The sequence below is a fragment of the Gracilinanus agilis genome, chromosome 2, assembly GCF_016433145.1.
Source record: "Gracilinanus agilis isolate LMUSP501 chromosome 2, AgileGrace, whole genome shotgun sequence".
Taxonomy (NCBI): Eukaryota; Metazoa; Chordata; class Mammalia; order Didelphimorphia; family Didelphidae; genus Gracilinanus; species Gracilinanus agilis.
The window spans coordinates 669,033,509-669,060,631 of record NC_058131.1 but is presented as its reverse complement, the minus strand read 5'-3'; the positions used below and the strand labels follow the sequence as shown (position 1 = coordinate 669,060,631).

At 40.1% G+C, this 27,123-nt stretch overlaps 1 protein-coding gene across 1 annotated transcript in view; it reads left to right on the top strand.

The window, feature by feature from the left end:
- Nucleotides 1–27,123, top strand: part of LRMDA (leucine rich melanocyte differentiation associated) — a 765,788-nt gene that overhangs the window by 1,205 nt on the left and 737,460 nt on the right. The window contains exon 2 of the mRNA XM_044659041.1: nt 8,524–8,624. Within this exon, the coding sequence (XP_044514976.1) occupies nt 8,524–8,624 (101 nt within the window). The remainder of the gene's footprint in view (nt 1–8,523; nt 8,625–27,123) is intronic.

Here is a 27,123-nt window from a genome sequence, read left to right as displayed (position 1 = left end):
ACAGCCATTTCTACCATTTCTACCTTTACACACAAACTAGGATATCCAGATAGGGATAGGCCAGATCAGACAATTTCAGGTGACTGGGCAGGGCAGGAGCTTTCTCTTTTCTAGATAAGTTATTGTCCAGTTTGGTGTAATCAGTACGGGATTGGATATTTATTGAGGATTGCAGGGGGCTGGCATCCCCTTCTTTGCTGTATACCTTTAAGAGTTCTGGCCTTCTTGACACCTCTATACCCCCTCCCTCCAGTCACAAGTGGGTAGTAGCAAAATTAGTATTCTTTATCATGCCCAAAACTTTGGTTTCAGTTTTGGGAACCACCCCAGAAAGGAGGGTGGCAATATTAACCTAAGAGATTGGGGTTGGTGACAAAGGGGCTGGTTAAAATAACCCCTGCTCCTTCTAACAGGGTAGGATTTTGTAGAGTTCAGTTATAACTGAGGAAGTTGTGTAATGAGTTACAGAATATCTCCTTTTCTGGGAGCTGGAAGTTTTCTGGTCCCCAAATCCAGCAGTAGGTACTGGGATCTTTCCATTGGCCAGCCAGACAGGTATAGCCATCTCTCTGTTATGTGTGGCTTTTCCTATTTTTACAAGAGTGACTTATAATTATGAAAAATGTGCTTAGAGGGAAAACATGGTGTAGTGAGACCTCTGCATTTGTAGTCAGAAGTCCTGATTTCAAGTCCTTTCTACTGATCGGGTGGTGGTGGAGAAAATAGAGGATCTGGGTTCAAATTCTGACTTGGTGATTTGCTGTCCTTGTGACACTTAACCTTTTTAGATCTCATTTTCCAGCAGGTAGGTGGCCTCTGAGTTCCTTTCTAGCTAGTGATCTAGGATCCTATGATTAGGTATGTGAGCTTGGATCACTAGCTAGAAGGGATCTCAGAGGTCACCTACCTGCTGGAAAATGAGATCTAAAAAGGTTAAGTATCAATTATCTGACCCTCATCTTTACATCCATCTTTGCCCTAAAAATGAACTTGCTTTGATTGTCTCACCAGATTGTCAGGATGTTCAAATAGATACTACATATGCATGTGAAAGTGCTTTTTAAACATTAAAGTGGAAGTATTATTATGCAAAAGATGAAAGGCTTTTTTTGTGTCCGTCTTCCTTCTATATTGTTTGTTCCTTTGGGTGGTTCTTTTTGTTTTTTGTTTTTGGTGGGGAAGGGAATAGAAATGTATGTGAGGCCTGGAGATGGCCACTTAGTGACTTGACAGTTTGGTGCCTTCAATTCTCCAAAGGTTGGAGAGGAGTTAGACATCCTGTGCTTAGGAAGAAGTTGGCCCAATAGTCCTGCCCCATCTATCTCTCTCCAAAGTAGTATGTTCTTCAGGAATGTTGGGCCCTGTGGCTACTTTCTTATGGCCACTGTGGTGCACCATTACTATCCCTCATCACAACCATTCCATTATCACCCTGCCTTTATGGGACTTCTATCTTCTGCCTTGATTTCAGCCAGTGGCATACATTTTGAGCAAGCAAAACTTCATGAATGAGTTCCCATTCCTAGCCAATTCATGGTTCCCAGAAATACTTTTGCCAGAAGCAATGAAATTAATGAAATAGCCCCCAGACAGAATGAACCCTAACTTGATGTCTCAGAATGATTCTTGCTGCTATTCAAGAGAACAAAAGTAGAAAACTTGGAGTCCAAAGATCTGGGTTCAGATGTGGATCCTGCCATACCGCTGGGGTCATGCCATTTTTCTTTCTGAGACATTTCCTAACCTAGAAAGGGGAAGAGCGAGAGAATGCTATTCATGAAGGGTTGTTGAACACAGTAATTTATAAATTGTGAAGTGATATATAAATATCAGCTATTATTATTATTACAAGTGATAATATTGCCATACCTGACCTAAATTGTTATTTTACAATAATTTTGTTACCATCCCACTGTAATATCATAGGATCATAGATTCAGAGTTGGAAAGGACCTTAGTGATTATGGAACCCAAACCCTCTTATCTTTACATATGAAGAACCTGAGGCAGAGAGTGTTGCCTTTCTGCTAGTAAATGTCTGGTGTTGGATTTGAATCCAGGTCCTCCTGATACTGTGTCCCCGAGGCTTTCCCCTCACCTGCCATCTACATATGGTAGAACACCCATATGTAACATTGTCCCTGTGGAACTATTTCACCCAACATTATGTTTTCACAAAGCAGTTTCATGGCGTGGTTAAGTGTTGCAAGTACAGGTAGATAAATTTCAAAGGCGAAGCTCACTTCAGTTCACCTTGAGTTAGCTTAATGGTGGTATCTGAAATCCAGATTCAAGTTCTGGCAAGTGTTGGTGAACAAATCATATCATTTTTCTGATCTTGAGACTGACCCACTGAAAAGGGAGATAAATAATACTCATTCTATTTATTTCCCAAGACCGTTTCAAGGGACCCTTTCAAATTCCTAGCTTCACCCTTGTTTCCATTTGCTGTGCCCCTCTCCTAGATTGAATTCTTTATTCTTTCAGTCCTCCAGATCACCAAATTTGAGTTCTTTCAGGCATGGTGCTTGAGTTTAGGCTGGACTGTACCAAATGACTGTCTGACATTCCAAGGGGAAATGTCCCCCTCATATCCCTTTCCCAGAAGCCTCCCTGATTTAGTCTTCCTTTTTCACGACTATTTCCTGGCTGCCTGGACAGATTGCTCCTTAGTCTGTTTTCAAGTCTTCCTTAACCAACATGCCTTTGGTTGTTCCATTAACCCCTTTCTGGCCACCTCCAAATCAACTCATCCCCCTTTCTCTTTCTTCTCCATTTGGTTGAAAGTTACTGTTCATTCCTTTACCTTCCTAGGCCATTCAGCCATTCCATTTTCTTGACTTTGTAGGCCTCTGCTGGATCATGGAGTTCATGGTGTTGACATTTCTCTAGCCTACTTTTATAGTAGATAACTTCCTCCCCATTCCTGAACTAGAATAAGTTAGGAGCTGCAACCCACAAAGCAGATTAGAGAAGTTAGGGAGGGAGTTTGCCATGTCTTGTATCTTTACAAGATTCCTTTTTGGAACTGCAGATGCTTCATGAGGTATTCGGGAAGTAGTGACCTCTGTGCTCCCAGTGCCCATTTCACAGACCCTTAAAGTTGGGTAAATATTTTACTTTCTCCATTTTGATGGGAGGCGTAAAAAAGGAGCATTATTTGAGAGAAAAATCACATGACTACCCAATATCGATAGGACCAGAGTTAAGAAGGATTATTAATTAGGGGGGTAGCTAGGTGGTTCAGGGGATAGAGAGCCAGGCCTGGAGATGGGAGGTGCTGGGTTCAGATTTGACCTCAGATACTTACTAGCTGTGTGACCCTGGGCAAGTTACTTACCTCCCATTACCTAGCCCAGACTGCTTTTCTGACTTGGAACCAATATTTAGTATTGATTCTAAGATAGAAGGTAAGGTTTTGTTTTTTTTAAAGAAGAAGAAGGATTATTAGATCTGGCATACCAAATTTCTGAGTCTGCTTTGACCTTAGTCTTCCCCTTCTATAAAATGGGAATTAACTGCCACTTTAGTGTAGTAGGACAATGTTAGATTTTGAGTCAGAGAGCCTGATTTTTGAATCTTGGCTTACCTCTTGACTGTCTGGTGGCCTTTGGGAAATCATTTCACCTTTGTGAGCGTCACGCCATATCATTATAAGTAAAATGAGAAGGCCAAACTGTTTTCTCATATCTCCTTATGACTTAGATCTTAGGATTGTTAAGCTATTCCAAGAACTAGCTAATAAAATGCACCAGTAAAATGCTTGGTAGGTATTTAAGCATGGCTTAACTGTGCCATTATGGCTGTTTTCACTGGAGATTTTGTTTCTAAGGATTTTCTCCTTGTTCTTTTTTTTAATGAAGATTCTTAACAAAGAAACGGTGTCACATATATGTACATGTATGTTTGTGTGTTTGTGTATGTGTATACCTATCTTCACCCTTCCTGTATTTTTTCCTTTCAGTATGATAATATTTCCCATATCTTGATAGGGCTCAGGAGATTAAGATTCTAGTCTTGGTTTTGCTACTAGCTATTTGTATGATCTTGAGCAAGTCACTTATCTTTCTGAGCCTCTGTTTCTTCATCACTAAAATAAGGGGAATTGACTTGAAGACCTTTAGGTTCCTTTCCAACTCCAAAACAGGATGACTGGAAACATTCCATCCATTTCCCCACTCTGTGAAACTTGCTTCTCTACCGCCCAACAAAGTTGAAAGGTTAGGGTAGGCAGGTTAATGGGAGCCTGTGTGAGGAAGAAGAAATTGCTAGTGGAGTGCTTATCCCAGGAGGCTTTGGCTACGGTGGAATTGCAGAGCCTTGATGCTAATGCCGAAGTCATCTCTCCTTCTGGTATGAAGATCCTCTCCATCTGTCTGTTAGTATGACTGATGGCAGAGGTTGTGATGAAGAATGATCTTATGTAGAAGAGGGGAAAGCTTGCTAGATTGAACTTGGAACTCCTTATTTTCCAGAAACTGGATTTCTAAGCCAAAATGATTTCACCGGAGTCAGCTATTTTTCAGCCTTCTCTCTCTCTCTCTCTCTCTCTCTCTCTCTCTCTCTCTCTCTCTTCCTTTTCCTTCCTTCCTTTTTTTTTTTGGCCTCAGATTACCAGAGCCTGAATGAAAGGGGGTGGGTTACTATATTATTTGCTTGTAATCACTGCAAGACAGGAAGAAGCCAAAGGGTGATTTGTAAAGGTGGGACTGGTGTCAGTGGAGAAGGGCTGAGATACCAATAAGATGCTTTGTAGAAGAGAAATGCTTTTGAGGACATGAGAGGCTATTTGTACCTTTTCTGGAATCTTTAATCCCCAGATCATCAAGAGCCAGTTTATAGCTAGGTGATGCCTTATTGGCACAAAGCATTTGGAGTATGGGGAATCCTATAAACAGATGAATTTCCTCTTTGCTGTTGTTCAGTTGTGTCCAATTCCTTATGACCCCATCTAGGGTTTTCTTGACAAAGACACTGGAGTGATTTGTCTTTTCCTTTTCCAACTCATTTGATAGATGAGGAAACTGAGGGCAGTAGGGTTAAGTGACTTGCCCTACGTTACCCCACTATATTAAGTGTCTGAGGCTGGGTTTGAACTCAGGAAAACGAGTCTTCCTGCCTGCAGGTCTGGCACTCTATCCACAGTGTTACTTAGCTGCCCTTTTGTTTCTCCCCAATAAGATGCTTATTCACAGGGCTAGCTTCATCTATAGGGTGGTGTGATTTGATTGGGTCCTAGATATAGAAGGAATCATAGAGATCATCTCGTTTAATCTCTTCATTTTACAGATGAGGAAAGTGTAATTTGTCAGAGGACAAGAGACTTGTCCAAGGTCCTTTATGCTCTAAGTACAAAGATAGGATTTGAACTCTGGCCCTTTAACTTCAAATACAGTGTGTTTCTCACAATGAGTAGACCAATGTTTCTTCTCCCTCAAATACCACTCCTAACTGATGCTTAAAATCCCTGACAGAAGAGGGTTGCTTTTAAATATGCAATTAGAAACAAAACTGAGAGTGTTAATAATCTTGGAGGTGAAACAGCATACAGATTGAATCTACAATGAATGATATCAGAACCTGTCCTGAAAGGAGGTTTTTTGGTGAAGAGAAGGAGAGAAAGAGGGCACAAGGTATCAAAAAGAAATGCCTGGAGTGGGCCGCTGGGTAGCCAGACCTAGAGACGGGAGATCCTAAGTTCAAATCTGGCCTCAGACACTTCCCAGCTGTATGACCCTGGGCAAGTCACTTGACCCCCATTGCCCACCCTTGCCACTCTTCCACTTAGGAGCCAATACACAGAAGTTAAGGGTTTAAAAAAAAAAGAAATGCCTGGAGTGCTGAAGAGAAACACAGCTTTGCTTTTTCCTGTAGTGTGGCCTAAGGTCGGCTGATATTGTTTGCATCACATGGTGAGGTGGAAAGATCACTGGTCCCAGAGCCTGGAGACTCAGGTTCAAGTTCTGGGTCCCTCATTTGCTCGTTTTGTGACTTTGGGAAAGTGATTGCCTTTTTGTTTGCTCATTAGTAAGCTCATCTGTAACCACTCCATGAACCTGCTTCATCATTAAGACAGCATTGGGGGAAATAGTTCCACAGAGATAATGTGAGATGAGGGGCTTGGATCGGCGAGCTCCTGGACACCCACCTTGTGCTTCAGCAGGGATGAATTTGGTCTGTCCTTTTTTAAAAATTAATTTATTTTTTTATTTTGAATATTTCCCCATAGTTACATGTTTCATGTTCTTTGTCTCTCCCCCAAACCTCTCCCCTCCCCTCACCCCCTGTAGCCGACGCATAGTTCCACTGGGTTTTACACAGATCTGTCTTTTAAGTGCCCTATTTGACCCTTTCCAGGTCTCTCTTTACTTACTTCAAAATGCCTTTGTAAGTAGGAGGCAGCAATCAGGTACCTCAAGTGTGCTATCACTGAGGGCAATGCCTCCTTTCGAGGAAAATCCACGTGAGTTTAGCCAGGCTACATTTCTTCACTGTGGGACCCTCACTGTTTTTTGTTTTTATTTTGGATTCATTGAAAAAGACTGCTTTATTAGCCAATCAATAATTGTATTATTACGTATATGATATATTATTATTATTATTAAAAAAACCTTTTCTTTTGTCTTAGAATCAATATTGTAGATTGGTTCCAAGGCAGAAGAGTAGTAAGGGCTAAGCAATGGGACTTGCTCAGGATTACTAGTCACTTGCCCAGCTAGGAAGTATCTGAGGTCAGATTTGGACCTAGACCTGGCTCTCAATCCACTGAGCCATCTAGCTGCCCATAATATATATTAGTGATTATTACTATACATATTATAGAAATCAGTAATTTGATGAGCCTCCATTGTGTACTAAACCCCACTTTTACTCTCTGGAGAAGAAAAAGGAACATTTCATCGTAGATATAGAACCAGAATGGACTTTAGAGGCCAGTGAGTCCAATCTCCTTGTTTTTACAGACAAGGAGATTGAAGCAGAGGTTAAATGACTTGTCCAGAGTCACACAGGTAGTAAATGTCTAAGGTAGGATTTGAACCCTTCCTGACTCTTAAGCTCAGTGCTCTCACCACTCTATTCTATATTTTTCCTCCCTTAATATTCCCACCATTTGTATAGGTTTTAACATTTGCAAAGTGCTCCCCCTGCATTATTTCATTTGACCCTCACAACAAGCCTGTTGGGTAGGTGGTTTAATCACCATTTTATAGATGAGGGAACAGGTTCAGAGAGGCCATTGTTTTCCCTGAGGTCTCACAGGGAGTAAAAGGTGTCTCTGGAAGAATGAACGAACGATGCGTGCTTCAAGCATACAAAAGCTGCCAACAAACTGTGAATGAAGGGCAAGCTTGGATGGTAAGAATGTGGATGAAGAGGAGCCCAGAATGATCACTAAGGTAGAACAAAGTAGGGAAGCAGGGAAGGCTTGTTAGAGGGGGCCACAGATTCACCATCTCCCTTTCACAGGCTGGAACTGTGCTTTCACCAGGGTGGGGAACTGCCTGGCATGGAAGCTGTAGTCTCTCAAGCATTGGACAGGAAGTCAGGAAAGCCTGAGTTCAAATCCCACCTCAGATACTTATAGCTGGTCACTTAAAGTCACCGTGCCTCCGTTTCCATAATATGTATATTGAGAGTATTAGATTTAATGACTTCTAAGATAATTTCCAACTATAAATGATGATCCTATAAATCTGTGATAGATTATATAGGACATATAATTATTATATAATGCACAATAATTATATAATTATGTATAATATAACAATTATACAACACAGTGTGCCATGTTATATTATATACTAATTTCAACATAATATACATTATTGTATAATAAATAAATTTAAAACAAATCCTATAAATTACAATGTAATTTAGTTTTAGAGAGTTGCCTGGGAGAGGTTAAGTAGCTTGCCCATGCTTACATACCTTGTTTTTTAGTTAGAGGTAAGATTTGAGCCCAGGCCTCCTTGACTCCAGGGTCAGCTCATTACCCATTTCATGGCACTGTCCATTTCATAGTACTTTTCTTGGGGGAGGGCACAGGTGGGAAGGAAGGGATGGGGAAAAGTCACAAGGGTTGGGGGGGGGGCTGCATCCATTTGTTCCAGGCTTCTGCAATAGCTTTTATGAGCCATTGTGTGCAACAAATAGGGCTTGTGGCAAGGGAGGCTGGAGAAAAGACTCAAGTATGAGGTATGGCTGCTGGTTCTTATTATCAACATGCCAAGACTTTGGGGTTTCTCTTGGACACCTGAATCCAGCCAATTTCAGACTAATTCACTTTGTGCTCTAGATTAGTCCCCCATTATACTAACTATATCAGGAGAGAGCTTCTTTCTGTTGATTCACCGAAAGCCCTCAGATGATGCGATGGAGAGAAAGTTGCAAATGTGGTGGTTTTGTGTGTGCTGTTGTGTGCGTTTCAAGTTGCGGAAGCAATCAATGGATCAATGAGCCAGGGCTGCGAACAGCTGGGCGATTTCCGTGGGCCACATTGTTTCTGTTCTCTTTAATTTCCAGGTGTCCTACATTGGTCAGGACTGCAGAGAAATTCCAGAGCACCTCGGCAGAGACTTCGGACACCTCGCAAAGAGGCTTGATCTGAGCTTCAACTTGCTGAGGTATGTAACCTTCACGTGACAAATCATGGCCAGGTGAGCCCCGTCTTCCAAGTGCATAATGACACACAGCTCAAAGTCAAGCATTGCAGACCCCGTACATGTTTTCCTTTCATCCTTAATAGGGTATCCCAAGATATGTGAAATCGAAGCCCTCAAGGTTGGACTGTTTTAAATTATGCCTCTGATTGCTTTTTGTGCAAGGGGAAGAGGTAGCAAGTATTTGTCTCCCTCCAATTCCCGCAAGAGGGGGCATCGTCATTTCCCCGTTATTTTCCTGTCGTGTTGAGATGTGCGTGTATCCAAAAGATCATTCAGTGGAATCTGGCCAGGAGGGCCTTTTGGGGGGCTCTGGGTATGTTTTTCAACCCCTCCTTCCCTATTACATTTTCCAAGGCACAAGCAGGTGTGTGCTTTTGGGCGCGCGTGTTTCCTTTCCGTTGCTTGTTATAAATTGTGACCTTAAATATTTGTGATATTGATTTCTCCCAGATGGTGTTTAACCAGAATTCATACATTGTTGGCATCAGGTGGAGTTTGAGGGGGGAAAAGGGGGAGGAAAACCCTTCTCAAACAACCAGTGTGCTTAACTTTTGCCAGGTTTAGAGGTTTAGGTATTATTTGGGTTTATTTCTTCCTTCCATGATGTGTTACAATGTGTTTTTTTTTTTTCTGGTGGGGTTTGAAGTGGAATTGGACATCAGGAAAGTGGGATAAAATGCCATCTGAAACAATAAGGACTTAGTCTCCTAGGGTCAGGGCTGCATCCTGTTTTTCTAATAGGTTAAAAGTTAAGTTATGAGCTGGATGTCTCCTGAGAGTTCAGGCAATTCTAGGGTCAGAGGTGATGGGCTTGAAGTTTATTTCAGGACTTTGGAAAGAGGATCTTTCCTACCTACTTTACCTCACCAGAACCTTTCTCATTTCCATCGCCGAGTTGGAATTCCTGGGAAACTGTGTTGTGAAGTGTTATATTGAATCTCTGGGAGCTTGAAGTTCACTTTTTTTTTTAAACCCTTGTACTTTGGTGTATTGTCTCATAGGTGGAAGATTGGTAAGGGTGGGCAATGGGGGTCAAGTGACTTGCCCGGGGTCACACAGCTGGGAAGTGGCTGAGGCCAGATTTGAACCTAGGACCTCCTGTCTCTAGGCCTGACTCTCACTCCACTGAGCTACCCACCTGCCCCCTTGAAGTTCACTTTTGATTGACAGATAGATCAGTTGGATAGAATGTTCCCAGAGAGGCATGCCGGACTCAGGAGGTGGCAGTTGAGAACCTGGGCAGAGGTTCTGGGATCTTTTACCTGTCCCTGAGGCTAGAGATCAGTGCAGATCCTGGCCTTTGGAGACAGAGACTTGCAAACCATACCCTGCAAGCTCCTCCTGTGTTTCCTGTACTGTTATCAATCTGTACTTGACCACCATCTCTGTGTCTACTGCCCTAGATATTAGGAAGTTCATCATCTTAGTTATCTAGGTTTCCCAGGGCCCGGGAGGGATCCGGGAAGTGGGCAGGAAACGAAGAAGAGGGTAGAAAGGGTGGTATCTCAACTGTTAAGGTTTAAGATCTACAGAAGAAGAAGCTGAAGATTTCACAGCAGTTTGCCTACTCTGGTTTAGCCCTGGCTAGGCTGGACCAGAGGGAAGCTATCATTTGATTCCTTCATTTGCCTGCAGTTAGAGATTCGTTAGTATCAATTTAAAGTAGGGTCTCCTAATATCTCAATCCTTTACCATTATCCTTCTTACCAAATATATTTAAAGTTGAAAGTACCTTCCTGAATTGGTTTCCAAAGCTTATTTTGGGAAGGGAGTCACACAGTCAGATTATCAACGTTACCTCAGCTGAAGAGCCCAATAATTAATACCAATTAACCCCAGGTGGGTCCTGAAGGGATAAACCACTTTGACCTAAGGGATCCTGCCTGGGCAACTGTTATAAAGGAGAAGTACCATCTTATCATCTCTCTATACATCATCTTCATATACATCAAATAGAGTTAGTGACCTCCTTAAATATAACATAAGATATGGTAACAGCTAAGAGACCAGAAATACTCTCGAAGGATGAGATATAGAAGACATTTTCAAGCTTTTTCATGGGACATAGGAGGAAAAATATAGGGGAAAGTTCTGTTTTTCTCTCCAGTTAGAACTAGGATTCAAATAGTCCCCAAGGTTGATGGTACATTGTCTAAGATAGTCAAAGTTGCAGTCTTAGGCTATTGCAGAATGGCCTTGTTATCACAGAATTGCCTAATGCCAAAAAGCCCCACTAAAAGGAGGTCATCAAATATAACCATATGACATAAGATGTCCAATAGGGAGACCTCCATGGCCCACTTGGCTACATTCTCAAAGGTGATTAAGCTAGGAGAAATCCACAGAGATATGCTAATATTAGGGAGGACTCCCAATAATTCAGTCATGACTTTTTGGATTTCTAAGGTCTCATTTGGTTTTGAGTCATTTCCAAAAGCAACTCAAATGACTACAAATCCACCATGAATACAAGTCTTCCTAGTACCAAATAGAATATTACCACATTAAGGTCTACTCTTCCTCATTGTTAATGATCCTGATGCAAGTTATCTCTGCCTACCCATAATAGAGGTATCATGTAGCTCAGGTGAAAAATGCCTTAAGGGTGACTCCTAGATTCAGGGCTGTCTCTGGCCAGGGTACGGACAGTGTCGCCTTTCTATGTACTCCTTCCCTTCTTTTCCCTAGGGAAGATGGTCTTGAATCCTTCCAGATATGTCTTAACCAACCAAGGAGCAGGCATGCATGTCCTTGACTAACTTGAACATTTGGTCTTTTGGAAGAATTTCTTCCAGTCAGTCAAATAATATTGATCCCACATGCATGAGGAACAGGTTGATTACATTTCTGCCATGGGAATTCAAGGGATCATAATGATCTGACAGACAAAACATGAAAGACTCAGTGAATTTTACAAGTCTTTGTTATTCCTAGCCTACACATGATCATTGGCTATTCTACTGGCCAATGATGGTGAACGGCCCTCAATATCTGTCATTTAAAGCTTTGAGGATCTTTGTACTGGGATGAATGTGGGATCTAATTGGACATAGTGTCCAGCTTCCTGCAAGAAGACCTTTATTTTTAGATAGTCTCTGTTATCTCTTTTCCTCTTGTTCTTGTCTTAAAACTTGCTGGATGGACAAGATTCTGCTTTGCAGCTGTTATTCTCAGTTCACCAGGGCTGACATTTCTTGTGTATGAAGGCATAAATATGGGGAGAATTCTTAGGCCACTTGAAAGAGTGAGCTTCAAAGGACAGAGCACATTATAGTATTCTTGGCAAGTTTCATCATTGGCATGAACTGGTTCCAGTCCTGCTACAAGTGTGTAGTGTAACAATATAGATCCTATTTAATTCCTGATTTTCATGCTCTGAATATTTGGTTGTAAGTGGTTAGCAGTGGTATCTGCTTTGAAACCTTCTCTAGAATTTGGTACTAAATGATGGAACCCTACCTAAAACAATCTAGGAAATCTACTTAGGAAATTGATGTCTTTCCCTTGTAGTCTGAGATTAGAGATGATGGAAATAAATCTTACTCCAGGACACTGGAAAGAGGGACTCCCTTCTTGAGTTTTCCTCATTTCCAACCCTAGTTCTTTCCCAATTTTACCTGATCTCATTTTTTTTTTGCGCAGTTTATAGGCTCTCAACAATCTGGCTTGATATGGACTTGTGATCCCTGAACTTTAGTCAAATTATTTCCAAAATATGAGAAAGGAGCAGTGGTTATGAAAGATATTCACCTTCAGGCCTTGGATTTTGACATGTGGGTACAGTTAATCCTTTTTGGAAACAACAAAAAAGGATACCATTGATGGTAGTCAGGAAAGTAGAAGGAACTCTTTAAAAATAGTCCCATGATTATACTATCATCAGGCTTGTAGGATTGGAGATATAGAGTTAGAAGGAACTTTTCCGGTCACCTAACCTAATCCTTTTATTTTACCGATAAGGAAACTAAAAATTAGGGAGTTACATGATTTGCCCAATGTCATCCAGATAAGAGGAAGAGTCCTTCATTTAATGAGTAAATTTATCTCTGTAGAAGGAATGTGCCATGCAGGAAATCTGTCATGATGATTTGCAGGCAATTTTTCAGTTCTCCAGATAAAGATCTTATGCAAGTCCTGGTGTTCTTCAAGAATACCTTCCATCTTTCCTTAAGCAAAGTGATGATAACTGAAACCAGTCTTGACACCTCCTGGGCTTCCCTACCTCAGAGGAGTCTACAGAAGCCTTCGTCCAATTCAATACTGGAATTATTGCTTAAGCCATGAGTGCCTAGTTACCACCTCACTTATAGGCACATTTGGGACCTACGAAGTCATTGCTTCTGAGGTCAGAGAGAGTGTCTCAAATCTTGTCCACCCTTTTCTTCAAGGGTCACCTTTCACTGAAGTCAGCTTCTCAGATATGGCCTCACATGAAAGCGACATTCCCAATTTTTTGACTGGAGTGTAAGATGTAGTTTTCCTGAATGAACGGACACATGGACCTTCCTTTATACCTTTGGGGTTCAGATGGTTTGGGAACTTCTCACTCCAACTCCTTCCCAGGGCAAGTAATGGAAAAGGACCATCTAGAGCTCCCTGAAATATGTGTTGAAGTGTAGTGGAAAGGGTGCCTCGCTTTGGTTTGAATCCAATCTCAACATTCACAAGCTTGCATGACCTTGGGCAAGGTGGGCCGTTTATTACCTCTGAGCCCTAGTTTCATCATCTATAAAAATGGAAATAATTATGCCTATAATATCTATCTCATAAGGTTGTCATGAAGATCAGATGAAATAATGAGTGTAAGGCACTTTGCAGATTATCCTACTTCTCTATGCACCTCTTCCTGTGGTGCAGAAATTTCTCCCTCCTTCTTGGTTGTCTTCATATCCCCATATTCCTTTAACAAGAATCCCCCGACAGGGAAGTGAAGCCACATGGACACAAGGGAAGGCATCTAGGATTCTTATCAATGCAGCTGGGGCCCTCCAAGACTTCAGAGGCTCACTGGGATATGATATGCTGCTCTGGAGAAAACTCTTCCCCAAGCACTTCATAAATGCACCATCTCCTCTACTCATTCTCACTCTCTCAGAAACCCAAGTTATACAATTCCATGATAGTGGATAAAATCTTTTTTAAAAAGCTCTTATTTTCTGTTTTAGTAACAACTCTAAGAGAGAAGGAAGGGCAAGGGCTAAGCAAATGAGGTTAAGTGACTTGCCCAAGGTCACACAAATAGGAAATGTCTGAGGCTATTGATAGTCTTATCAGCAGCAATAAGGACAGTTCTTCCTTAAGTCTCCCAATACAATATACATCTCTATATCCGTGATTATAGTACAATATGGTTCAGCTTTGGGCAATGAGGTGGCACAGCGTGCCAGGACTGGAGTCAGGAAGACTCATATTCCTGAGTTGAAATCTAGCCCCAGACACTATCAGCTGTGTGACCCTGGGCAAATAATTTGTCTCTGTTTCCTCATCTATAAAATGAGAAGGAAATGGCTTTGCTAAGGAAATTCCAAATAGGGTCATGAAGAATCAGACATGACTGAAAAGACAACAACAGCAGCAACAAATGGTTCAGCTCTGGGTAACTTGGAGCTTGCCATAGCCTAACTTCACAGTCCCTGGCCGGATTGATATCTTGTCTCAGAAAATTGATGTATTATGAAAACTATTGGGATAAGGAAGAAAAATATGTAGGCAGCATGTAGTATGGAGCTGAAACAAAATCAAGAAATATTAACTTTAAAGTAAGTAAAATTAGTTTCTAGCCCAGATGTGCAGGAAGAGTATAGAGTGATATATATATATTCTTATAGATATATAGATGTATTATATCTTATGATGACCTGTAGAAGTCTTCTGTGACTATTATTCATTAGATGTTTCCTGGCTTGAGGATAGCCACAAAACTTTTCCTATTCCCAGGGCACTAGTCAGACCCTTGACCCCACAACTCCAAGTACCCTACCCCATGTTCTCTGACTTCTGGTGCTTTTAAGTACATGTGAGGTGGGTTATAGGAAGCCTTGCGATAGCTGGGTAGAGCACAGGATATGGGCATGGGAAGGACAGAGCTGGAAGTGAATAATATCCCTCAATAAATCATGGAGGATCAGGTTTTTTGTTGAGAACAGAGCAGCCCTTGTAATATCCTAGGACCTTTTTGTGTGGAAGAAACTATGGGCAGGGGAAGGCAGGGTGGCAAGGAAGAGAGAGAGTCAGGATCGGACCTTTCCTGTTGCTTTTGTTTGACTTAACAAGGCTAGGGAACAGGAAAAGACTGAGAAATAAACATGAACTCCAAATCCATGGGTAGGATTCTCCTCTAGATTAACTGCAGAAGTCATTTCCAGCTGGGAGCCCTGCTGAATATCAGCGTACAGTCATTTAATTTGGTCACCTCTCTGAGCTGAAGCTGATGACAATTCCAGGACTCACTACTTTCTTTGACTTTAACTCGTTCAGTCCATTGGGAAATTAGTGTGATTCAACTGTAGGTATGGGACTAGGAAAGAAAATAGGAGAGGCCTTGGTAAGAATTACTGATTCCCACCTAATGGCCTCCCTTTCTCCAACTCAACATTCCTTCCATGTTGGTATATTTAGGCTGGCAGTTCTGACTGGCTAGTAGCAGAGTTGAACTTCCCAGATGTTCTGATTTGATGGAAATTGGCAGAGTAAAATAAGTCTGTTGAAAGGGAAGGATTATGAATTTGGGAACATCCTTTGGGGCTTAGTCATGTTGGTAATCCTACTTGCTCCCTCTCCCCCTGCAAATAACAAGTGTGAATTTCTCTAGGGGCATCATTTCCCAGACTGATTCCCACAGAATCCTGACTTTCCACATAAAGTGAATAAAGATTTGGTTAAAAAATGAAAGTAACCAGTTTCCTTAAGGTTGGTTCTTCTTTTTTTTTTTTTTGGAATTTTATTTATTTACATACTCATTTATTACCCATCCCTCCTATTTCCCCTCTCCCTAACAGAATAAAAAAAATTCTCTGGAAATGCATAGTCTAGCAAAACCAATTCTCAAATTGGTCTTGTCAAAAAACCTATGTCTCATTCTGCATTTAAAGTCCATCACCTCTTTGGCCAAGGAGAGGGAGTATCCATTTCATCTTTAGTCTTCTGGCACTGTGCTTCATTATTGCATTCATCAGAATTCTGGAATCTTTTAAAGTTTGTTTTGCTTTAAAAGATTGTCATGGTATAAATTGTTCTCCTATCTCTTCTTATTTCTTTCTGCATTTATTCAAAAAAGGCCTTCCCAGTTTCCTCTGAAACTGTTCATTTCATTGTACTTTATGGCACAATTATCTTCTATTGCATTCATACACTGTAATTTGTTTAATCATTCCCCAATAAGAGAACATCTTCATAGTTTTCTTAGTTTCTCTTTTTTTTAAAAGACAGTATGGAAAGAATTGCCATAAATATTTTTGCACACATAAAGCTTTTCCCTCATTCTTGATCTCTTTGGGCAGTAGACCTAGTAGTAGTTGTATTTCCCTGTCAAAGGGGTTAGACAATGGAATGACTTTTTAAGCTTAGTTCTAAATTGTTTTCCATAATGGCTGGACTAATTCACAGCTCCACCAACAGTTCAGTGATATGCCTGTTTTTCCTACATCTCTACCCCATCCCACACCATTTGTCATTTTCCTCTTTAATTATCTTTGCCAGTCTAATGGATGTGAGGCGGAGTGTCAGAAATACTTTAATTTGCATTTCCCTAATTATTTTGGATTTGGAGCATTCCTCCCCCACCCCAAACTGTTATTAATAGCTTGGATTTCTTCTTTTGAAACCTTTGTGTGCATATCCTTTGACCATTTATCTATTGGGGAATGGATCTTAGTCTTATACTTTGAATCAATTCCTTATAGATCTTATACAGGCATCCCCAAAGTCTCAGTGTAGCTGAGCTTTAATAGCTTAGCATTTCACTAAAGCCTTTTGAAATGCCCCCATGAAACCATCATCAGAGAAACTTGATAGAAAGATTTTTCAATGACTTATTTCCCTTCTAATTTTAAGTACACTACTTTTGCTTATGCAAAATTTAAAAATTTTTATATAAGCAGATTTGTCTATTCATAGTCTCCTTTCCAAAACATTAAATGTGAAACCATGTACGAGAAATATTTATTTCATTTGAGAATTTTTCAGTATGAAAATAGATGCAGTTTCTTTATGTTTGGGCCAAAATTTTCCCTAATCTTCCCGTCCAACCAAGGAGGTATTCTAACATTTATTCTTTCATCCCATATTAAGCAATTCCAATCTCCTAAATATTCCATGACCAAATTAATTTGGCAAACATGACTCTAGGGAGTGAGTCATTATCAGCAAGAGTCCTCAAGTGAGAGAGAAATCTTACCCCTTGGACTCAAATGCATCACTGATTTGACTGTTGTTGGCTCTCCTAATCTCTTCCAAGGAAATGGTGCCAAATATCATTTATAAAGTTTTCTATTTACTGCTACCCTCCTAATAACAAATGAGAGGCTCACATGGGCTGGGAGAAAGAGCTATGTCTCCGAATCAGAAGATGGAACACCAAGCCCTGACTCTGACCGTCACAAGTCATCCATTCACTCTACCTCCTCTTTGTACTACTTCCTTCATCTATAAAACAGTGTACCTATCTCACAGTATTATTTTGAGGAAAGTACTTTCTAACCTAAAAAATGTTCCTCCTGCTTCTGGTATCAGTGTAGAGACGTCCTGAGGGAGGAGGCTCCTCCAACTGATAGGGATCAATAATGGTCTGCAATATATAGACTGAGAGCAGTTTGGGGCCCTGAGACATGAGGTGACTTTTCTGTGATTTCAAGATGACTACAGGTCTCCCTTCCTCCACTATGCCACACTGCCTTTCATGTTTATAATTATAATGAGAGAAATAGCTCTCCTTGATCTGTTTCTCATTTTTGAACTCCTCTCTGTGAAGAAAATTTGCCAATGGATCAACTGGACCTTGGGGGTCCTATCACCCCAGATTGGGAAGGGTGGAAGCTATTCCTAAAAGCCCTCTTCTTGGATCCCAGGGGTCTTGGATGGTTTCTGTGGCCTGCCTGTTTAGGCGTTGTTGAATGCAGCAGGCAGAGCTGAGCTCCCATGGCAAACAGTGATAAATATGCCCGCGTCAATCTGGCAATAAAAGTGAGAGAGTTTAATTGATCGATGGCAACAGGAAGCTTACGTTTAAAAAATTAAATTATTTGCAGTCGCATCTTATTTAGCATCACTCTGATAAATGTGCTGGGTGGAAAACTATATGGAGAGAAGGCCTCTCAGGCAGGAGCTTGCTTGCTTGTACTTCCAAACTCGGACCAGGGTGTGGGTGAGGCTCTGGGTGTATCTTGTCCATTGATTGTGGACATCCTTGTGATGGAGATGTCTTAATTGGACTCTGCCCTCCTGACTCCAGAGTTGGGTAGTATATGGAGGAAGAACAGAATAATTTCACTGTTTCTTTTCTCATAAAGCATCCTAACTTGCTCTTCCATTTCATATTTTGTAGATGCTGGAGTCTTGTCCTCATTTGGTTAAAGTATGATGATCCTGAGTCTGAGATCATAAGACAAGTTTCTGTGTGGGTGACTTAATTTTTCACAGAGGAAACTTAAGTTTCATGGTCACACTACACTTGATACAATGCATTATCTATGCCACACAATATATCCTTTCCTCTGACTAGTCAGGAGTATCTCTGAATACAAGGTGGGAAGGGAGAGAGAGATCGAGACAGAGACAGAGAGAGAGAGAGAGAGAGAGAGAGAGAGAGAGAGAGAGAGAGAGAGAGAGAATGAGAGAAAGAGAAAGAGAATGAGAGAAAAATAGAGAGAGAGGGAAAGAGAGAGAAAGAGAGAGAGAATGGAGAGAGAGACAGAGACAGAGACACACACACAGAGACACACAGAGAGACAGAGAGAGACCGACTCAGCACCATCTGACCCTTCAAGTCTCAAATGGAGCTAGCATTGTATAGGTATGAATATTCTCTTCACCAAAATAGATCAGAGTCCCCTCATTTTAACTCCCTCTGGTTTAACTCTTGCCCATGTCCCTGAATGGGTTTGTCACAGGTGGTCCATCCAGTTTGCTGTGGGGACTCTCTACTTTCTCTTGATTTGGCAAGAATGCCATTGTTGTATGTGGGTTTGGCTATCCTCATCTTTGCCCCATGACCAATCCATCTAATTTTATTGCTCAGATGTTTCTTGATACTATCTTTTATAATTTAATTCCTTGTTTATAATGTATTACAGCCAGCTTTCACCCATCATGAGCTTCTCTGTTGCCCTTTGCATGACACTAGGTTTCAATTCTTTGGCAACTCTAGTGTTTCCATTGTTCACAATCATACACCAACACTGTAAGAACACTGGCAGTATGAAGCTGAACCTTTGTAATAGGGACGAGCTTGAGGATATTTGAGAATGCTGTAGTTTCTCAGAGGCAATCCAGCCCACTCTCCTCTTCACCTCTAAGCTCTACTTGTTTATCTGTAGAATCAATCTAAGACCATTATTCTTAATTTGGGATCCATGGATCCTCAAGGAGTCCATGAATTTGAATGAGAAAAGTTACACTTAATTTTTGTTAACATCTAACTGAAAGTTAATATTTCTTTTAATTTTTGAGAAATATTATTTTTAGAAGGGGTCCATAGACTTCACCAAACTGCCACAGAAATCCGTGGTAAAAAAGGGATAAAAATTATTGATGTAAGATCATTGATCTTTCTATCTACCCATCTTGGTATCCCTTTATATACCTTTATTGATGAGCTCTATTTGTTGCCTATTTGATTAGACACCATAGCCTACTTTTATCAGTATGGTTTTTCCTGTTGCATTAGTTAGATAAACACTTATGAGTGACTGTAGGTCTTATGCAGGAGACTCTGCTATAATATTCTAAGATATTCTAAGATGGATGTTTTGGGCATAGTATCACCTATAAGCAAACAGGCATATCTGGAGGAGCCAGATATTTTCTTTGTTTTCCATTCCATGGAGAACCTTTTATCAATATGGATTTTGGGCTACATTTTCTTGTGACCCTGGTAAATGCCTTTGTTGAGTTCACATCTCTTTCTTTTATGATTGTAAAGTGGTAGAGTGATTTGCTAAGGATCACACAGATAGGAAGTGTCTGAAGCCAAATTTGAATCCAGTACCTCCCATTTCTTGGCCTGACTTTCAATCCACTGAGCCACTTAGCTGTCTCTTGATGTATGCTTTTTGGCTTCTGCATGGGAGTCACCATTTTTAGGGAGAGTTTTTAAGATGGCTATTTGCTTTGGAAAATCAAAAACTTCTTTATAATAAACAAACAGTAAGCATAGTAGGTACTTGTATTCACTATATCTTTCAGTTGTGTAATGGTAATGATGTAGTCTTCTGTGGAATTCTTGTGAGAACTTGCCCATTCCCTTTTGGCAACCACATTAAGGATGGCCTGGTTGCGTATATAGCCAATATCATCTACATTTCATCTATAATGTGCTTGGCACTGTGCTAAGTGATTTCTAAATATGATATCATTTGACCCTCATAACAATTCCAGGAGGTAGGTATTATTATTTTCCCCGTTTTACAGATGAGGAAACTGAAGTAAATAGAGCTTAAATGGCTTGCCTAGCATCACAAAGTAAATATCTGAGCCTGGATTTGAATTCAGATTTTCCTGACTCTAGTGCTCTATCTACTGTGCCATCTTTCTGTCATATATGTATGTAAATATATGTAATTCTTACACAAATTTCATATAGATAGGAAAGTATATGGGCTGATAACTTATAGTAGTTCTCATGGTCACTTTTTCTGCTGAGGGAAGGAATAGTCTCAGATTTTATTCTTCCTTTGATATCTTCTCTCTCTGTCTCCACAAGAATAATACAGAGCAATAAACCCTCCTGACAGTGTCTCAGTAGTATAGTAGCATTTAGTAATAGTACTTTGTATATAAAAGAAAGCACATTTTTATTTTATTTTATTTTTTTACTGGAATATCTGCCCTGGAAAGTGGCATTAAGCTTATTCTTCCCCTTAAATGTCTAGTCCTACTATGGAAAGACTAGAATTATGGGGTGGGCAGAGTTCCTTTATACTGTTTAGAGAAGACACTATGGTTTTCCCCCATTTCAGTGTCTGAGCATCATCATGGGAGGAAAAGTAGAAGTCTTTAAAAGTCAACTTGGACAAATGTAGTGTTATTCCAAGGAATTCAGTAAGCACTCCAGAATATCAAGGTGCTAATAGGACCTGGCATTAGTCTCTAAAGTGGAAAATATATCAGGAAATATTTAATGATTTGTTTGGATCCTTTTACTCCTGCTTCATTTCTTTAGTCTTTCTTATAATGTTTTCCACTGTTAATCCTCTGGAAAAAAGAAAATTTTCTCCATTGACCTTATAGGAGCCAAGAAAAGTGGACTAATGATCGACTGCAATGCCCTAGGACTAGTCTAGCCAAGTATGGAAGACTCTTCATACAAAATAACAACATTTTTGGTCATAGCCATTCTTGAAAACCATCTCCTAAAATGTGGAGGGTGTGCACACCAACAAAATAGTAGATTCTTGAAGTACTGAAGACCTATCTGATTATTCTAAGAGTGGTCCATTTGCTACTCTCCTCATTTCCCACTTCTTCAACTTCAAATTACATTGGTTTTTTTGGTTCTCTTCTTTCAGAGTCTCGGGTTTACTTCTGTACTTTTCTTCTGATTTGACTATTTTTTTTAGTTAGTTAGGTTGAGGTCCTAAGTCCAAGCATTTGGTCTGTACAATTCCTGGGTATCAGAGGGCAGGCTGGGCTAGGATGGAAGGAAGTGTGCTATACGAAAGACAGTAGTTTGCTGAAGAGTTTATTCCTTACTTCCTGTCATAATAGGGCAACCTGGAGAAGCTTTAACCCGAGACTGGGGGATATAGTGAAAAGAACATTGGATTTAGAGTCAGAGCTCTTAGTTTTGAATCCTGGTGCTGATATTATCTGTGTAATCTTGGGAAAACATTTAACCTCCTTGGCCTCAGTTTCCTTCTCTATGAAATGAAGAAGCTGGACTAAGAATCTTCCAAGTATCTAAGTAGATCTAATTCCTATGATTTTACATATATACATATATATTTCCAGTGAATGTATATGTATATATTTATAGATATTGAGGTATTCAAAATTGTGAATTTTTATATTTGATTTCTGTATAATATTAATAAGCCCCCCCACTTGTTAGTAATGCTATAAAGGGAAATAGGTACAGGTTGAACTAGATGGCTTTTGAGGTCCTTTCCAACTCTGAGATAAGACAGCTTTGTAAATAATTTTTTTAAAGTTGACTAGGTCTTTTATTCTTCTTTTAAAATGTTTTATTGATTTGTTTTTGTTTTTTTTTATTCCCTAGACATTTCCCAATAAACCACACCCCTGTAGCCAACTGAACCGCTAGTAAAAATAACAAAGGGAAGCAATGTTAAATAAAATTGATGAACATATTGATGACTTCTAATAACACATGGAGTATTTTTGTCTTTGTTACCTTTACCAAAAGGGGGAAAATATATTTCATCATTTGTTGTTTGGGACCAAGGTTGTTAATAGCAATTAATCTGAGCACAGCTGTCTTTTAGTATTGTATTTATGTCATTTTGGCTTTATATTGTCTCATCGCTCTGTGACATGGTGCTTGGCACTCTTTAAAGTACTTTGTAAATATCATCTATCATTTATTATTATTATGCTTTCTTCACTTTATATCAATTCATACATATATTCCCATTTTCTTGAATTCCTCAGATTTATTGGTTCTTTTAATGCTGTAATAGTCTACTAGATCAGTTTACTGTGATTTGTTCAGTTATTCCTCAAGAGATGGACATCTACTTTGTTTCCTATTGTTAGCTACCACAAAAGTACTGCTTTGGATATTTTGTTATATGTATGACTTCTCTTTATTTTCTTTGGCTTTTTTTGGGATGGGTACTAATAATGATAGAGTAGTGATTCTTCTCCCATAGTTCCAAATTATTTTTCAGAATGGTTGTACCAATTTATACCACCAATGTATTGATATCTCTGATTTTTATCATCCCTCTAATACTATGTCTTTTTTGTCATTACTAATTTTGGTGTGAGGTGAAATCCTCAGGATTGCTTTAATTTTCATTTATTTTATTAGTGATTTGAAGCATTTTTTCATATTGCTATTAATAGTTTGTATTTCTTCTTTTGAAAGTGGTTATATCCTTTAACCTCTTTTTCTAAAGAAATTGTTAATCTCTACTAGTGTAGCCATCTTGTGCAAGTGGCCATCCTACAAGCAACATCAGAATTAGAACCCCAAAGAAGCCAGGAGTCACTTAAAAGATAGCTGGATTCAGCACCAAGGATTCAGGATAATCCCAATCCTGAAGTAGATTATAGGGGTTCAATGGAGAGTACCCCAAACCTCCTTTCACCTTCTCACCCACATTCAGGACTGAGCTTCTTTGCCTGGATCCACCTCCTTATATAGTGCTGCCCCAATGGTCTTTTAACTGACTCCTGGCTTCTTTGAGGTTCTAATTCTGAACCCCAACTTGATGTTGCTCATAGGAAATGGCCACTTGCACAAGATGGGCTACACTAGTTAATAAGTGGCTACTTCTTAGCCCACTTTTCTAATGATAAAAGGGAAGCATATTTTCTTTCTTTTTCTTTTTCAACTTTTACTGTCTGTCTTGGAACCGATCAGTTCCAAGACAGAAGAGCAGTAAGAGTTAGGCATTTGGGGTTAAATGACTTACCCAGGGGTCACATAGCTATGAAATGTCTGATGCCAGATTTGAACCCTTGTCCTCTTCACTGGAGGATTCCAAACCTGGTGCTCTATCCACTGCGTGATCTCACTGTCTTTAGGGAGGTATGTTTTCTCAACTCTTTTCTGGATTCAAGTTTGGTCATTATCACTATACAGAGCTCAATTTCATTTTATTGGGAAATTACTGTTGTTTTAATCACTGACACCATGGAAAAATACAATAAAAGAGGATCAAATGAATTACTGTAGTTCTAAGGAGGAAATCTCAGTACATTTAGAATAAAACTTCTGATATTCCTGATGTTGACTTTTCCTCTTTCAGGAATAGATCAAGAACTTTGGGGACCTAGATCCTTTTGAAGGTAAAAGAGTTATTTCCAGAAAATGTAGATGATGTCATTCTCCCTCCTCCCTCCCCTCCTTTTTTTCCTCTCATTCTGGTTTGTATAAGTCCTATAACAGCTCTCTCATGGGTGGCAAAGTACTCAGCTTTCCCAGTGTGATCCACTTTGGCTTCAAAGGCTATAGATACTATTGACTCTGTGTGTGTGTGTGTGTGTGTGTGTGTGTGTGTGTGTGTGTGTGTGTATTTTCAATTAAAGGAGAGAATTAGAGAAGAGTGATTTCTGTGTATAACCCAGAAGCCCTAGTCCTTCACTTATCTCACTTACCCACAACAATGCTGAGGATTCATTAGTTTTATAATGGGGAATGATTTGACTTTTTTACAGAGTAGAGTGGAGGTAGAACACATTTAATTGCAGGCATAAAATAATTATGAATTTTCTTTGGCTGAGCTTTTTATTAAAAGGTCTCTCTGATTAGTTCCTTTCTTTCCTTTCTTCTCTATCGTCTCTTCCCTCATTCTATCCTCCCCACCACCATCCCCAATTCTTACAGCACAAATTCACTTAGTGATAAAGTAGAATAAGCACTGACTTTAGAATCAGAAGACCTCAGTTTAGATCTTGCCTGTTACTACCCATGTGATCTTGGGTAAGCTATTTAATTTTACTGGGCCTCAGTTTCCTCATCTGAAAAAGGAAGGGTTTGAACTAGATGGCTTCTGAGATCCCTTATAACTATTGAGCCATGGTGGCAAACCTATGGCACATGTGGCAGAGAAGGCAATCAAGAGCCCTCTCTGTGGGCACAGGTGCCACCGTTGCCCTCAACCCAGCACAGAGTTGCCAAAATTTGTTACTAGAAAGCCGGAGGGACATGGGACCAGGCTGCTCGCTGCCCCTCTGTTTAGCAGCCCAATGGGAGCGCTTCCTCTCTCCCCTGTCTGGAGTAAAAGGGGGGGCTTCCATGCCACATGAGGGTTTCAGTTTGAGCACTTTGTCTATAAAAGGTTTGCCATCACTGCTTTAGAATATCGATTTAATCAATCAATAGAATAGTAGTCCTGTGCTGTGTACCAGGTACTGTGCTAAACACTGGAGATACAAAGGAAAAAACATTTGTTGTCCTCAAGAAGCTTGCATTTGGATGGGGAAGACAGCATGTATGTATAAGAATATATAGAGAATATATAAAAAATGAGTTTAAGATGGGATCCAGAGGGAGCACTAGCAGCTAAGTAAGGGGTGTATCCTCTAAAAAAAGGAGGTAACCTTCTTAAAGTCCTCTTTTATAAAGAAAAATATTGGGGGGAAGTTGGCTGGCTCAGTGGATTGAAAATCAGGTCTAAAAATGGGAGGTTCTGGATTCAAATTTGACCTCAGACACTTCTTATCTGTGACCCTGGGCAAATCAACTCCCATTGCCTAACCCTTACTGCTCTTCTGCCTTGGAACCAATAGATAATATTGGTTCTAAGATGAAGGTAAGGATTTAAAAAAAAAATTAAAATTAAAAAAAAAAGAGAGAGAAAAAAAACCCTCTTTTTACCACCTGACTTTTCCCAGAACCTAGATTCTTGTATCTTTGACTGATGCTTCTATTTTGCCCCCTCTGGTCCTGGTGAAATAGAAGGAAACCTAAGAAAGGAAAAAAAAGCAAAAAAACAAAAAAACAAAAAACAAAAAACAACCCAGCAAAAGAGGTTGCAACACCCCCAAATCCCCCCAACTCCACACACATACTCTTCTTGAGACAAAGTAAGACGATTGGCAGATGAGGTGGGGGGAGGCTAGAAGGGACGGCATTCAGTCTCCCCTCTCTCCACCTCAGCAGCTGGAGAAACATTCCTGTGAAAAATGTCCCATTGCTAAAACTTTATTTTTGATGGATTTATTTATAAGGTAGAGAAATATTTTCCCCATAATTGGGTAACTCTTAATAGTAGCAATTGCATATTTATCAGTGTGAGGGGCTGTTATTAATGTAGCTGTCAGGCCCAAACACATTTCTGCATTAAATCCATTTAGTATGTGCATTATTCGGGCTCGAATGTCACCAGGACATCAAAGCCCCGTAGGCATGAGAGCACAGTGCCCTGCTGCGGCTGCAGAACAGGCCCTTGATCAATAAATGTAGCATGTTAATGCCGAGCAAATAGAATAAAAGATTTCTTTGACAAGACATGAAAAATCACCTTGTGGCAGCTGGCATCGGGATGCCATTTCTGGGGAGACACTAGCAAAGTTGATCTGACAAGTACAGAGGAAAGATGATGGTTATAAGGTGCTTTTGTTCCGAACTTCTTTCTTGACCTGTCAGGTTTTGAAAGAGCCTCAATGGCTCTTTTTTGTCATGTGAAAATTGTAGTCTTAGGCAGTTATGAAGCAGTTATCTCTTCTCAAATTGTGAATGCCGCTGTTTAATTGATTCACTTAGCATTTGAAACTGTCACGCATTAATAATTGCTAAATCCTGCAGATACCGGCTCCGGCGGCGTGTCACGCTGAAATGTGTAGTTATCAGAAAATTAATATCCTTAATGAACTGGTGCTTTCAAACTAACATTGCATGAAATCTCTCTTTGCCCTTTCATTGGCGGAAGCTCCAGCCTGCCAGTTTTTTGGGGGAATTCACCTCGCCGACAGTTTGCTTTTCTTGATGCCCCACAAATGCCAGCTTTGCTTTGGGTACATAGTGTGCTCGATGACAATAAATATAGTAATTATACTGGAGTTAGTAATTAACATAATTGTAGTCAATTACTACAAATACAGTGCCGAGCTAAATAAATGAGAGGGGGAGAAATTAGCAAGCTAATTGATTTATCTTTACTTGCTTGCTCTCCCATTGCAACTGGCAGGGTTATTTATTTATTAATTTTTTCCTAGGGGTGATGGAGATGTGGGAGTTGATTGTGGGGGGGAGGAGAAGAGGAAAACAGGAGAAAAAGCAACCCTATGAGGGTTGTTTACAAATAACTGATTTTGTTTTGAAGTTGCTTTGTCTTTTGACTTATTATTCCTTACCCCCACTTTGCATATGGAAAAAAGGTAGATTTTCCTTAGATGCCAAAGGAATATTTTATTATTTTGCCTACATCACACTGAATGTTGCAGCTGAGGCCAAGCCCGATTGCTTCAAATGTGACTTGATGAGTTATAATTTTTCCTTCTTAACCCCATCCTCCTGGAGTATGTATTTATTTATTTTTTCATCCGTTTGTAAGATTCTTCATCGAGGAGAGCCTGTCTAGCCTTGTCTTGCTTTGTGAGGATGGTGGATTGCTGG